The 15,818-nt window shown below is 44.2% G+C and overlaps 1 protein-coding gene across 1 annotated transcript in view; it reads left to right on the forward strand.

Moving 5' to 3' along the window:
• ADAMTS19 (ADAM metallopeptidase with thrombospondin type 1 motif 19) overlaps positions 1-15,818 on the forward strand; it is a 228,121-nt gene that overhangs the window by 133,811 nt on the left and 78,492 nt on the right. Inside the window, exons 12-13 of the mRNA XM_061609144.1 lie at positions 9,964-10,094; positions 10,839-11,011. Coding sequence (XP_061465128.1) covers positions 9,964-10,094; positions 10,839-11,011 — 304 coding nt within the window. The remainder of the gene's footprint in view (positions 1-9,963; positions 10,095-10,838; positions 11,012-15,818) is intronic.

The following is a 15,818-nucleotide window of genomic DNA, read 5'->3' on the forward strand; positions in this document are numbered from 1 at the left end:
AGCATGCTTTCTTTGTTTTTAGATTATGTATGTGCATATGTCATAGTGCACATCATCTGGATTTTGTATTGTCATTGTTTTTATTTTTTCTGGTTTTAAATTGTTTTTTATGTATTGTATTTTATTTTTTCAAGTCACTTTGAGACCTTTTATTGTGTAAAGTGACATAAATGAAATCACCATAATCATCCTTGAAGAGGAATTCATTCCAATTTAAGGGGAAAGGGATAGTGTGTGTCATCTGCAATTTTGATAAGTATTTGTATTAATACTTTTTTTAAAAATCCACAGCCCAGTTAATTGAGGGCCTTTTTTAGTTGATTAGAACATTTAAAAATTCATTTTTTCTAACAAATTAATTGATTTAAATACTGTAGCCATCGTTAATAATTGACTCTAGGACTCTAGTATCCAGCAGTTATTTGGAGATATATGGCCCTGTGGTGAAATAGAGAACTTCATGATCACACATTTTATTAAACTACAAGAAATCAGTTGTCCTCTTTCTGTGCATGCTATCGATTCCCCTTGTTTATTCATGACCCAGTTTCAAGTGCTTCTACATGTGTATTATGCATGGCAATTTCATACAACTATATTTTATAATAGAATAAAAACATTGCTTTATAGTCATGCTGCAGAATAGAAACTGGCACCTAATATTCTAATTCCATTGTGACGCACATCCAGCAGTTAAAACTGAGATCCTTTTTGAGAAAGAAAAAACAACTGAATGAAATAAATAGCATCTGTATGACATCCAATCAATGGGAATTTTGTTGTTGGTCCTTTGTATCTAACAAAAAGCAACAACCAAAAACTTATTTCTGGATTACTGTAATCAGTTGTTTATAGTCCCAAAGCATCACCCAGAATATTATAAACCCTCATAACATGTCTGTCTGATGGATTTTGCACTTGCATGTCTTTTAAAACAAAGATGTTTAAAAACGTATGTTACCAAATGATTCTCAAGTGCCTATTAAGAATAGTAGAAATACCATATTATTCCCCCTGAATTATTGTCCTGTTTTTTTTAAAAAAACTCAGTTTAAAAGAGTAGCATAAAAACAACCCTTTTAATGAGAAATATTCATGATTTTTGCACAGGCTGTCCATGCTTTGGACTATGTGCAGTCATAAAGTAGTACAGATGAAGATCCAGTGGAGAAAATCCACATATATTTTCAGTGATAATGAAAGGACAGGCAGGTATATAGCTCCAAGTGGACCTAATTGCAAGTAGGGTGTCTGTTTTGTCTTTGTGCCTATTGATATTTATTGGGGCTTTACCAGGCAATTACTGTTCATGCTATAAATACACAGCACTCTCCCTTTGTACCAGTCTTGTACAGAAATGCTCGTGCACCACAGAAGATTATCCACTTGCTCCTGTAGCAACATTATATGTTTTTATTGACATTCTGTGTTTTTTGAATTAATTTCATTTTTTTAAGGATACATGTTACTAACTTCTGCTGAAAACAGAAGACCATAGAATCATAGAATAGTAGAGTTGGAAGGGGCCTATAAGACCATTGAGTCCAATCCCCTGCTCAGTGCAGGAATCCAGCTTAAAGCATACTCAACATGTGGCCTTCCAGCTGCCTCTTGAATGCCTCCAGTGTTGGAGAGGCCACCATCTCCCTAGGTAATTGATTCCATTGTCACACTGCTATAACAGTCAGGAGGTTTTTCCTGATGTTCCGTTGAAATTTGGCTTCTTGTAACGTGAACCCATTATTCAGTGACTTGCATTCTGGGATGATCAAGAAGAGATCCTGGCCCTTCTGTGTGTGACAACCTTTCAAATACTTTGAGTGCTATCATATCTCCCCTCAGTCTTCTTAAAGCTAAACATGCCCAGTTCTTTCAGTGTCTCCTCATTTGTTTCCAGTCCCCTGATCATCCTTGTTACCCTCCTCTGAACCTGTTCTAGTTTATCTGCATCCTTCTTAAAGTGCGGTGTCCAGAAATGGATGCAGTACTCAAGATGAGGCCTAACCAGTGCCAAATGCAGGGGAACTAACACTCCACATGATTTGGAAACTATACTTCTGTTACTGCAGCCTAAAACAGCATTTGGCTTTGAGCAGCTTCATTACACTGTTGGCTCATATTTAGCTTGTGAATTCCAAGATCCTTCTTGCATGTAGTATTGCTAAGTATCCCCCATCTTATAACTGTGCATTTGGTTTCTTTTTCCTAGGGGTAGAACTCTGCATTTCTCCCTGTTAAATTTCATTCTGTTGTTTTCAGCCCAATGCTCCAGCCTATCAAGATCACTTTGAAATTTGTTTCTGTCCTGCAGGGTATTAGCTGCCCTTCCCAATTTTGTATCATCTGCAAGCTTGATAAGCATTACCTGGACCTCCTCATCCAAGTAATTAATAAAAATGTTAAAGAGCACTAGGCCCAGGACCGAGCCCTGCAGTACCCATCTCATTGCCTTCCTCCAGTTTGAGAATGAACCATTGATAAGCACTCTTTGAGTACAAGTATTATGCTCCTCCCTCAAAAAAACAAAAACAAAACAGGGTACTCTGGTAAGGAATGGAAAAATATATGTTTCAGGTTCTCATTTGTATCTTGTTAAGCTCAGTTGGCCCCAATTTTCCACAGGGTAGTACTGCCATCTAGCATCCGAAGGCAAGAATGCACTGAAGTCAAGACCTAGGGCATCAGGCCCCTCCCACTTCCAGTTCATTCTTGCCTTCATCCGAGGCGTTTGGATATCTGCAATCTTAGCTAAATTCTGTATTTTTCTGGTTATAGAGTGTGTGGGTTGCTTTTTATTTTTTCCTTCTTGCTCCCCCCTCTCCTTCCCTGAGATTTTAGAGTGTGTGCAATTTATTTTTGTTTTCATTTACTGCGGTTTTGGGGCATTTTTGTTTTTCTCCCCCTTACCTTCCCTTGTTGGAAGCAGCGGTGGCTGTTTTTTCTCTCGCTTGGGAGCCCACGGCTGCGGCTCCCCCCATCAGGCGCAGCGCCAGGCAGCCTGCATCTGCGGCTTTCGCCTTTTCTTTTAATCGGGAAGCCTCCCGCCTGTCCTCTCCGATTGTTTCAGCAGCGATTCGCTTGCGGCCAGAAGCCTGCGGCTGCGGCTCCCTCCTTCCTGCAGCTTTGTGTCGGTGGCATCCTGAGTCCTGCGATCGGTGGCAGCAGTGGTCGGTTCCCCCGCCCGATCTGGCTCAGCCCTGCGGCTTCTTTCCTGTCCTCAGCTGCCTTTTCCTAGCCCCTTTTTTGTGGCTGTTGCCTTTAACTGGCAGCGTTGTCTTCTAGCTGGCCTCTTCAGGCCACAGGTGACCTTACTCGGCTGCCACTGCTCCTCCCTCTTCTTCCAACCGCCATTTTGTTTCTGAGTTTTCCCCCCCTCTTTTAGCAAATGCCTTTTTTGCCTTTGTCCCCTCCCCTGAGGGCAGAACTTTAGTGAGTTTATTATTTTGTTATTCATTTAACACCCTTTTTCATAGCAGCTGTTCTCTGTCTTCTATGCTGATCATAGTAGCTGCTTAGCCTGCACTTGCTGTCTTTAGGCATTACCGCACCTTTCCCACTGTGTGTGTATATATGGCTGCGTTGCTGACATCTTGAAGCCAATCTACCTGTTTTGGTGCCTAGCCTGGACACTGCACAGTAGCGATACCGCACCTTCCCCATTGTGTGCATGTATCTACTTTTGGGCCACACTGTTTTCAAAACCTTCCTTGGCACCCTGATTTGAACAGTGCACAGTAGCGATACTGCACCTTCCCCATTGTGTGCGTGTATTTAGCTTTGGGCCACACTACAGCACAAATTTTTCCTTGGCACCTTGATTTGGATGGCATATAATAGCGGTCTTGCACCTTCCCCATTGTGTGCATGTACTTAGCTTGTGGCCCAGAATACATCAAAATTTATTTTTGGTGTCCTGCTTTGAACAGTGCAGCAGCAGTACTCCTCCCATTTTTGGTGCCATAGTGAATCTAGCCTATTTTTTCTCTTGGCACTTCAGCCTGCACTACACATCCCGTCTTTTCATTGCCTCACTGCACGGGAGTGATACCACACCATCCACACTGTGTGCGTGTATCTGGATCGCAACATGGCGGATCAGCAACCAGAGGCAGTGCAGACCTCAGGCTAGTCAACAGCGCAACACCCCCACGCCACTCAAAGCATCTAAGCACAAGCATGCCAAAGCTATTGCCAAGACGAAGCATCTGTATACCCACAGTGCTCCCAAGCGGGCCCGCTATGTCTCCATCCCAGCCTTGGAGGAGCCTGCTCAAGAGGCATTACCTGCTCTGTTCCAATCTCCTACTGGGTCATCAGAGGACGAATTCGAAGGTTTCCCCAGCCAAACATCCCATCTCTCTGATATTCCTCCGGCTTCTCTGCCTCCACTGGTGCAGCCACACCCGCCTCCACAGGAGCACTCTGTACCTTCTGACCCCTCTACAGGCTTGCAGCTGACCCCAGAGTTCCTGGCCCAGCTAAGAGACATACTCGGGTTCCTCTCCCAAGCTCACCCTCAGCCTCAGGCACACCTCTCACCTCAGCCGGCTGCTACTCAGCAGTCCAGCTCTTCACGGCTACCCGGCTGTCACGATGAGGCCCATCCTTCTTCGCCTAACCCTTTTGACATCTCTAGAGGCAGGCTTGGCAGCGAACCTTCAGGCATGGATGACTATTCCTTCTTTATACAGGCAGACCCTGACGAATGGAGTGGAGACTCTGATCTGGAGGAAGACTTCTCCTATTGGCTCTTCGACTCGGCGGATTACCTTCCTCTCTGCCGTCATGTGATGGATACTCTCTGCATTCAACCTGCGCAACCACAGCCTACCACTCCGCCTGTGAAAGGTGCCAGAGTTCTCAAGTCTCCCAGGTCAGCAGAACAATCTATTCCTGTGCTGGATCCCATCAACAAGCTGGCCAAGGAGGAATGGGTCCATCCACTGCACCCACGTCGCTTCTCGCCATTAGCCAACAGACTCTACACTCTGGCCCCAGAATTCATGGCTTTTCTGAACATCCCTGGAGTGGACCAACCAATTTCAAACTTGGTCTCTAAGTCCCTCCTTCCGAAAGAAGGAGATTCACAGTTCAAGGACCTCTCGGAAAGATGGGTGGACTTCGCGCTCCGTAAGACTCATGAGGCCGCCACCTTCTCAATCTGGGCCTCCGCTGCTGCCTCAATTCTCTCAAGGGCCTCTATGATGTGGCTCAATGACCTTTTGGATGATCCCAATCCGGATCCAGCCACACTGCAAAAAGGCCTAGTCAAGTTACATAAGGCGGCAGCATTTGTGGCGGACGCCACCTTGGATGCCACCCACCAAGGAGCACAGGCCCTGGCCACAGAAGTAGTAGCTTGAAGAACTCTTTGGCTCCAGCACTGGGATGCTGACACCACTGCCAGATCCAACTTGTCTATGGCTTCATACTCGGGGTCCCTGCTATTCGGGGAGGACACCCTTAAAGTGGTCTTGATCGACCCCAAGGACAATCAGAAACCTACCTTAGCCACAGCCAGGAGAGATGATCGCAGACCGTTTCGTCGGTTTGCCCCATATTGTTCCTTCCAGCCCTTTCGGGGGGCATGGCCTGGGGGGCAAGTCCGAGATGCCAGAACTTATGATTTCTGCTCCTCCAGGGCACCCTGGCCCAGACAGCGCTTCCAGGGCAGAGTCCAGTACCAAGGCCGACAAGCCCATCTTCCGCATACAGCAGAGGAGCTCGTCAGCACAGGCAGTTATGACGCCATCCCTATTGGGGGCAGACTACTCCTCTTCGCAAGTTCCTGGCTTGCCCTAACACAGGTCTCCTGGATGAGAAGCATCTTCCTCCATGGATACAACATAGAGTTCTGGTTGACACCTCCAGACAGATATTGCCCCTTGCCCGTCTCCAAATCTCACGGGAGGGTCATGCAGGATGCCTTACATCATCTACTCAATATAGCCGCAGTAGAACCAGTACAACTAGTGGAAAGGTCGCAAGGCATTTACTCCGTTTTGTTTGCAGTCCCCAAGCGAGACTGTTCGTGGAGGGCGGTCTTAGACCTCAAATTCCTCAACCGCTTCATCAAGTATCGCCAGTTCAAGATGGAGTCACTGGCATCTATTCTGGAAGCGCTGCAACAAGGGGATTTTCTGGCATCCATCAATCTGAACGATGCTTACCTCCACATCCCGATCTGTCCTGCCCACAGACGATTCCTGAGATTCTCATTGGGCCAGCACCACTTCCAATACCAGGCCTTGCCGTTCGGCCTTGTGTCGGGCCCATGAGTGTTTACCAAGGTGATGGTCACCTTGGTGGCCTTCCTCCACCTACAAGGGGTCCATATTCACCCCTACTTGGACAACCTTCTTCTTCGGGCATGCTCCAAGACCAGGCCAACAAACAGCTCCATTACACCCTGGAGGTTCTCAGATCTCATGGCTGGCTAATCAACATCGAGAAGAGTCATCTAGAGCCAACCCAGCAGCTCCAGCATCTGGGGCAATACTGAACACAACTCGAGCCATGGTTTTTCTGTCTCCAGAGCATATTTCCACCATTCTAGGCATGGCAACATTACTGACGCAATGCTCAAAGGCAGACGTCATGTTTCTGGCAAAAGTTCTTGGGATGTTAGTCTCCACCATTCACATCATTCCGTGGGCCCGACATCACACTCGACGTCTTCAATGGGCCCTCCTACCTTTTCAAGAGGACATTGCCACTTCCAACCATTGCATGATCTAGCTGGAGCCATCTCTGTGAGCATCACTTCCCTGGTGGACAATGAAAATACACCTCAGCAGAGGTACTCCATTCTGGGAGCCAGACAGAGCCATAATAACCACAGATGCCAGTCTGACTGGCTGGGGAGCCCACTGCAATTCTGACTTCGTCCACAGCGTGTGGTCCAGAGTTGAGCAACATCAGAATGTAAATTGGCTGGAATTCAGAGCCGTCCACCTGGCCCTTTGACACTTCCAGCTGCTATTGTCACTGCAGCATGTGCTAATCCAAACAGACAATACATGCGTAAAATCACATTTGAACAGGAAGGGGGGAACAAGGTCCCGAGCCCTCCAGGCAGAGGCGACCCGAATCTTCGACTGGGCCTAGACCCATCTACTGTCAATAAGAGCGGAACATCTCAGCGGGGCGCTGAATGTGACCGCCGATTGGCTCAGCAGGCAGCATGTGAGTCCAGGAGAATGGAAACTCCATCTGGTGGTGTTCGACCTTCTCCAGCAACGGTTCGGCACTTTCTTGGTGTATCTCTTCACCTTGAGCCACAATTGCCATCTTCCTCGCTACTTCTCGAGGTACCTGGAACTGACTGCAGAAGCAGTGGACGTGCTGACAGCACCCTGGCCAGATGGTCTCCTCTACGCTTTTCCTCCAATATCCCTCCTGGGCCAGACGTTGAGGAAACTGTGGCACGAGGGAGCTCAGCTTCTTCTCATAGCCCCGTACTGGCCCCGCCGCCCGTGGTTTTCGGACCTTCTCTCACTGTCAGTCACAGACCCCTGGACATTGCCGACCAGGCTGGATCTTCTCTCCCAGGAACCGATCTGGCACCCAGACCCAGCCTGGCTGAGTCTGACGGCCTGGCTTTTGAACGGAGGCAGCTGAGTGCAGCAGGGTTGCCTCAAGGGGTGATTGACACAATCCTAGCTTCTAGAAGACCATCGACAACTCGCATATACCAGAGTACTTGGCTTGCCTTTTCCACCTGGTGCATCTCCAAGGGCTTCCATCCTTCTCAAGCCACCGTACAACAGGTTCTATGGTTTCTATATAGAGGGCTCAGAATGGGACTAAAACCGAACTCCTTGCACCGTCATGTCTCCACTATCTCCTCAGTCATGTCCGTCTCCTCATCGGCCGTGCCTGTGGGCTCTCACCCGCTCATCAAATGTTTTTTAAGAGGGGCTGCCCGCCTTTCTTCAGCTGTGCGTCACCATTTTCCTTCCTGGAGCCTCTCGAAGGTTCTACAAGCCCTACAGTGCCCTCCATTTGAACCCCTGGCTTCAGTTCCCCTCTGACTGTTGTCCTTCAAGGTCCTGTTCCTGGTGGCTATAACATCAGTGAGGAGAGTCTCAGAGCTGGAAGCCTTGCCATCGGCCCACCATCTCTGCATCTTTCATAAGGACTCAGTAGTATTGCAGCCAGACCCATCCTTCTGTCCCAAAGTCAACTCAGTGTTCCACTGTAACCAGGACATTGTTCTTCCATCATTCTGCCCCAAGCCAGTCCATCCGTTAGAGAAGGCCTGGCACTCGCTAGATATTCGAAGAGCTCTCAAACTATACCTCTCTCGCACCCAGGACATCAGGCTGACTGAGTCGCTTTTCACATCCTTTCACCCTAGGACCTTGGGGAAAAAGGTCTCCAAATCCACTTTGTCATGTTGGTTGCAAGCTTGTATTGCCTTGGCTTATGAGTCCCTTACCCTTCCTGTACCACCTAACATCATGGCCCATTCCACCAGATCAGCAGCCACCTCGGCTGCTTTCACAACCAACGCACCGCTTGCAGACATTTGTAGGGCTGAGATTTGGTCTACTCCAAATTCTTTCGTAAAACATTATGATAGACTGTTACACTTCTACTGACGCTTCCTTTGGGAGGCGTGTCCTCCAGCAAATCCTTTCCAACTAATAATCAGTGGTGGTCCCTCCCAATTGAGGGCTGCTTTGGTACATCCCACATGATGGCAGTCTACCTATGGAAAATGGTCCATTGGCCTCACCTGAAGGGTGATTTTCACAGGTAGACTGCCATCATGGCCCTCCCTGTCGGAGGATATCGGGGTATTTTGCACCACTATAATATTACTAATGTTCAGGGTTGTTTCTATTTGGCACTGTCTAGTTCAATCAAGATCTTTATACTCCTGTTATGCTGCATGTTGTTCTCTGTTATTGTACGGAGCTGTGTTTTGTTTTCCTTGCCAGTAGGCCAGTTGGCCGTTTGTACTTTTCAGATATGCCACTCTGGACTCATCACGAATGAACTGGAAGTGGGAGGGGCCTGATGCCCCAGGTCTTGGCTTCAGTGCATTCTTGCCTTCAGACGCTAGATGGCAGTACTACCCACATGATGGCAGTCTACCTGTGAAAATCACCCTTCAAGTGAGGCCAATGAACCATTGCACATGAGTTTGCAACTTTTTAAAAAAGGTCCCCATGAAAATGTGCACCTATTTTATGTGCATTTGTATTAATATATACATTTTATACATTATACACATTTTTGCAAGCAATTTCTTCTGATATTTCGGCCCTTTATTTTCACCAATATACACATTTCCCCTCATATGCACATTTTATACTCAATTTTTTGTTTTCAAGAATTGTATCACAAAATATGGAAGTGTGTCTTTTGAAGGATGGCTGTGTTTCGGTTTGTAAAATGAAAATTGCATAGGTTCACCTTAAAATGTGAACTGTACAAATTTCTCCTCCATCTCTAATTTGTCTTACTATTACTTGTTTCGTGGTAAACACAGTCTTTCCACAGTACAAACAGAAAAATGCAGGGCTTTAAAAGAGAAAATTGGGAAGTTCCTTAGGTATCCACTACCTTTAGGAATAGGACAGCTCTGTGAACATGCATGAATTATTACAGGCTTATCCAAATAGTAGGTTTGAAGAAGGAGGTGCATGAGATGTATGTGCTTCCCATCTTTGGAAGCCATACTTGCACTATCAAGCCATGCTTATCCCTCATCTGTCCCTTAAAACAGGCACTGAGGCAATTGTGAGGGTTTCTTTTTTGCTTCTGGTTTCACTTCTAAGTGGTAAGCCTAGAGGCCAGAAAGCTGTGGTGTGTATATACTGATAAATGCTGGATCAGAATAAAATTGTTATCCATTTGATGTAGCACATTCTGAGGACACTTGTTTTAATTTATAGAACAATGAATTATTTTTTAATGTGCCTCAAATATATTAACCTAAGAATTTTTCAATAGTGGTGCAAGGCTGGAGAATGTACCAGTAAGACATCTTTCGCTGGGCGCATGGAGGGAGAATGGAGTACATGGAGCACTTGTAGCAGAACTTGTAACACTGGAATCAGCAGCCGACAGCGTAGATGCTCTGGGTAAACATTTTTTTTGTACTTGTAGTATATTATTTATTAATATACCTATTTCAACCTGGTTGTTCAGAGATGTACTACATAGCAGCAAGTCATCTTTATTTATTTAAAAATATTTTTAGCCTTCCCTTCATCACAACTTAGTATGAGACATAACAGTCTAATGACATAACAGTAGTTATCTAAGTATGAGACATAACCCTCATCAGTATGTCCCCGCTTGGACTTCCATGTCTTGGTCACAACATAGCGACTTGTAAGAGGCCTATAATCATGTAGCTTGTGCACATGTTGGCTCTAATCCAATAATGAGCAGTCACTGTTGAAATATGTTTCGCTGTGGTAACATGGTCTATGCAGACCATCACCCCACTGGGTGTGCAGAGAGTTGAGATACAACATTCTCCTATCTGATAATATGTTTGGTAGTGGAGGGGTGAATATTCAATTATCATAAACACTTTCTCTCATCAGTGGTTTGGTGTGATAATGTTTATATAGGATTACTTTGGGACAATTGCCATTGATTCCTGCTTTTACCTTAGTTACCTGCTACTAGATTCTTCTTTTACCTTTAACCCTTTAACTACTGCTTAAAGACAGGCATTTAGCTACTTAGAGGTAATTACTACTGTTATCTCTCGCTATAAAAACCAATGGGATAGCATAGTATGTGCATGCATTGTAAAGTCAATAAACTATCCCCCGCAAATAAGTTTACTATTTTGGTTTATTTGCCTTCCCTAGACTAGTTCATGAAGGAGGGGCCTGCCACGGTTCCAGAATACAGTATAAAATATGTGAGAATCCCTCTTGTCCTTCTGGAGTACCAGCATTCAGGGACTGGCAATGTCAGGTCTTCAGTGTGAGGCCATCCTATCAGAAACATGTACACCAGTGGCAGGCTGTTATAGATGAAGGTAAGCATAACCCACATTTCTACTGCTAGCATTGTGCTTGTATGTGTTGTACCATTGTTGATGATTCACAAATCAAAGAAGAAAAAACCCCTTAAGGCTCATATTGTTAAAAAAAGTATTTATTATTATGTATTTATTATTATTATTTATTAAATTTATATCCCGCCCAGACGGAGCCCAGGATGGCAAACAAAACACTCTAAAACATATTTAAAACAGACTTTAAAATATATTAAAACAAAATATCTTTAAAAACATATTAAAACAAAACATCTTATAAAACATCTTGAAAAAAAGCTTTAAAAACTTCTTAAAAAGCAATTCCAAAACAGATGGAAACTGGGATAAGGTCTCTACTTAAAAGGCTTGTTGAGAGAGGAAGTTCTTCAGTAGGCACCAAAAAGGTAACAGAGATGGTACCTGTCAAATATTTAAGTGGAGGGAATTCCAAAGGGTATGTGTCCTTTGGGTTTACATTTTGGTTTATATAATAGGACTGGAGGACTAGAGTCTAGCTCCATGTAATCCATCTCCATACCAGGCAGGATATACAAAAGAAACACAGAGAAAGAAACAGTTGTAAAACTGTGCAACATATTGGTTAAGAAAGTGTACACATTTTCAAAGGAGAAAAAGGAACATGGTTTTTAGCATTTAAATATTTTACATACCATGTGTGGTCTTTTGTCAACCACATTTTATATATATCTTGGTTGGCAATGGAGTATTTCCTTTAAAATCCAACATAAGTTTGCCAAGCCTAAGTCTTGGTATATTGCAACCTTTTCCAACCTTGTGCCCTCTAGATGTTTTGGACTACAGATCCGAACAGGCTCAGCCAACATTGCCAGTGGTCAGGGATGAGGGGAGTTGTAGTCCTAAATATCTTGAAGGCATCAGGTTTGGTAAGGTTTGAACTTAAGCCGGATTGCATAGGAAAGATGTTCCTTTGCACCCCCAAGCTCATTTCAAGCCAGGCCACGAAAGAAGAAAGGAAGAGTCAGGAGCATACTTAGAGTGTGCTCCTGATTCTTCCCTTTGAAGCTGAGTCACCAGGTATCATTGTGGCATCAGGTGATTGACAGGTGAGCAGTCCTGCCCATCTGTCACAGTGGTCTGTGGGGGATGAGGGAGATCAAGATCCAGTCCAACAGCCAGATCCTATTCCTCACTTGACGTAGACATTACTGAAATAGACGAACCAATAATCTGACTAGGTATAAGGCAGCTTCTTGTGTTGACAGTCTAAAACAGAAATATCTTATCTACTATCCTGTTTGGAATGTGAACAATATCTGCTTTACAAATACATTTGCTTCAAATTATCATATGCTTTTCTTCTACAAGGAAAACAGCTGTTTTTGTTCTGTTAATGTAGACTGAAGATGAATAACACTAGTAATATTAAGCTATGCCAGTATTCTAGGATACTTCACCATCTTCAAATGAACCAGCCTTTAATTAAATGAAATGTATATTTCATCTACTTCACTGCTTTCAAGATTTATGTTAAAAATATGGGTCCATTTGATGAGGCTCCTGCTTAATATTTATTCTTATTCTTATTCAATGTATTTATATACTGCATTTTCCACAAATACACATGTGCTCGAAGTGGTTCACACAAACAGTCCAAATGCTGTAGCACAGCACATAATAAAAAGTATAATCACTACATTAAGAAAAAAATATACGTCAAAGTATAAATGAGCATAAAGCTAAACAACAAAGCCAAAGCAAAAATATTTAAAAACTAACTCCCAAGCTGATACAAAAACCTCTTCCATCCCCCCAATCCCCATAGCTCAGCCCAAAGGGCCAGAAAGTCTTCTGAAAGAAGCTGCATTTGAAGGCTTCCAGGGCTGGAGGGTGGAGCAAGGCAGGTGGAAATTGCAGTGCATAGCCGGGAAATGAAGAGGAAAGACAAGATGAAGTGTGGGTAAATCAAGGGCCACGTTTGTTTAAATAAAGCCAATTAAATGCTTGATTGCATAATAAATGATCTGCAGAGACAAGTGTGGGACCTAACTCTTACCCAATCGGGTGAGGGCACCTTGCCATGGGAAAAGGGGTGGTCCAAGCCCAAGCCCCTCTTCTGGACCCCATCCCTGCAGGGTGGTTAGGGAGGCCTTCCTGCTCCACCCCCCCCAGGGCCGCACAACCTCTGAGTGGGTGTTACAGGTTAACCCCAAAGGTGAGCCTTATCCTGCCAACCAGCAGCACAACCTGGAAGGCAGGCCTCAGAACCCACTGATCACCTTAAAGGGTGCCTAAGGGTGGTCACTAAACCCTATCCTGTGAAATTCCTGCACCTATCCGCCAAACGTGACCAGATGAACCTATTTACAACATTAAACTACCAGGCCAGGGAACAAATTAGCCAAATTACATTAAGCCGCAATAGCCAAATAAGCAAGAGCCAATCAGCCAAATAAGAAGAACAGTACAGGGTAGGCAAAAAACTTGTCAGCAAACAAAGGCTGATGAGAGGCCGAGGGGAGGTGGAGCAGGGCTTAAATAGCCACCCTGCTCCACCCCCTATGTGACAGGCATGCGTGGCCAAGCCACACCCAAAAGGGGAAGGGCGTTGAAGCCATGCCAGGTCTTCCCCAGCATGACTGCAAAGGCCCGCCATTGCCAGAGCTCTTGGGTCTGACAATGATGGGAAAGGCCCTCCTCTGATGACAAACAGAGTCTCTCTCCCTTCATAGTCCTCCTCCTGAAGGCAGCTCCCTTTTGAAGGCTTCCAGGGCTGGAGGGTAGGGCAAGGCAGGTGGAAATAGCCCTCCCCGATGACAAAGTCCATCATATTTAGACAAGTGTACTGAAAGAAGCAATAAGAGGCCGACAAGATAACCATTTGAAACAGAAATTCACAGTTCATGTGAAAGCATCATATGGCTATGCCAACAAAAATATTGCTCACTTAGAAAGTGCAAGATTTAAAACCAAAGGTCTCAGATAGTCAGAAAAGGAACATAATTTCTATTACCTTATTACGTTCACTCATCATCAGATTATGCTATGCACATTTCATTAATTATAATGAGATTCGACAGAAAACTGTTTCCTACTGAAGTTTGATTGCGAATAAATATAATTAGCTTTCCATGGGATTAATTATGAAAAAAAATCTGAAATATTTGTTATACCTCCTCCATTTTCAAAAGACAGTTTAGTCTGTTCTCACTAATTTCTTCTGGGAGTGGGAATTCTACATGAATGCTCCATGTGTGCAGAGTTCCCACAATTAACAATTCATTGGATTGCAGTAATAACCACTTTTACCCCTTTAACGACATACAGATGAAGCTGATCCTTCTGTCGTCTCTCCCTTTCATGTCAAATTGCTCAGGAGCACTCTGTGTACACACAGGGATACATGGAGCACAGGCTCCTTTTTCTATTAAATATTGATGCTCCATCATTTTTTTCTGCTCATTTGACAAGAAGTGATCCTGTCATAAAGTACAATGAAGCTAAGGTAGAAATATTCATGGTATCACAATACAAATGAGCTCTCAAGTATTTCATTTGAAATTCTGGTCATTGCAGTGTGTGTCCTATTTATTGTTGCTTTTGTATTTTCCTGGTTATCTCTTAGTTAAAAAATTAATAATACTTTAGCTTCTTTTATGAATTGAAAAAAATACCAGAAGATGTATTCCTGCCATAATAATAACTACAGCATGTGTATTCTTTTATTTGATACAAATATTGTTCAGATGGAGTATCAAATATGGTTGTTTATGAGAGCTGTAGTTCTAAGGTCAAGAAAATAACCTTTTATCCTGTTGTATAAAGATAAATTGAATAAGCTTGAAATACATTTTTCAAATATACCAGCTTGCCAGCAGCATGTCCCTGATGAGCCGGCCATCCGGCAGCTGTCAAACCACTTCTGCGGAACTCTCATTTGTTCTGCGGTTTGCAGAAGATAAAAAAAATTGCAGGAATCTCTTCTGAGCAGCAGGGAGAGTCTTATCTTCTTTCTTATCTTCAGCAAACTGAAGCACAAAGAAGACTTTCTTCCAAGCCCTCTGCGTATGCCAGAGCACTGAGGGACAGGCAGGATTTTCCTAATTTATGCTGTGCTTTGGAGAAGATAAGAAACAGCAGCTGTTCAAAAGAAACTTTCTTACTTTCTGCAAGCCACCATTTAAGAGCGGGCTTGTTTTACCCAAGCTCACTTGCACATGCCAAAGAACTCTGTTCAGGTAGCAGCAGCCACCATAAATAATGGCTTGCTAGTAAGCCAAGCCAACATTTGGGTATCTCTGGTGGAGGATATCCTTGATTTGTTTCTATTGAGGAAGAGACCGTCCCTTTCTGCTACCGAAAAGTACTGCCTTTTTGTATATCTCAATCCATATATTCTCTTAGCAGGAGAACAAGGAAATTTTTAGCATATGAGCTTCATTAGAAGGTCTGCTTGCAAGGGGAGCTTTTCTTGGGCATAAGCTATTAAAATGACAGAGACTTTGTAATGTTGTGTCTTATCTTAATAGGGCATGTTTAGAACCCTCTTCAGTTACATAAACACACAGTGGAGATGAGTGTGCCATCTCTGCCCCTCCCATCACCATTACGGTCGCTTTCCATGAGTTGGAGATCAAACTACTGGTTTTTCAGGATTTTAAAAAGCAGAGCAGAGAACTTCTATGGGTACAGGAGGCTCTTTGCTTCAGACGTTTTCCTTCAAACTTGTGAAGGTTTGCACACTTGTGTCCCCTGTCCCCCTCCTTGCATTTTTTTAAACTTCAATGTAGAATGCCTGAAGAGATGTCCATAATTCCTGTCTGGAATA

Source organism: Rhineura floridana, chromosome 1 (genome assembly GCF_030035675.1).
Source record: "Rhineura floridana isolate rRhiFlo1 chromosome 1, rRhiFlo1.hap2, whole genome shotgun sequence".
NCBI classification, from domain to species: domain Eukaryota; kingdom Metazoa; phylum Chordata; class Lepidosauria; order Squamata; family Rhineuridae; genus Rhineura; species Rhineura floridana.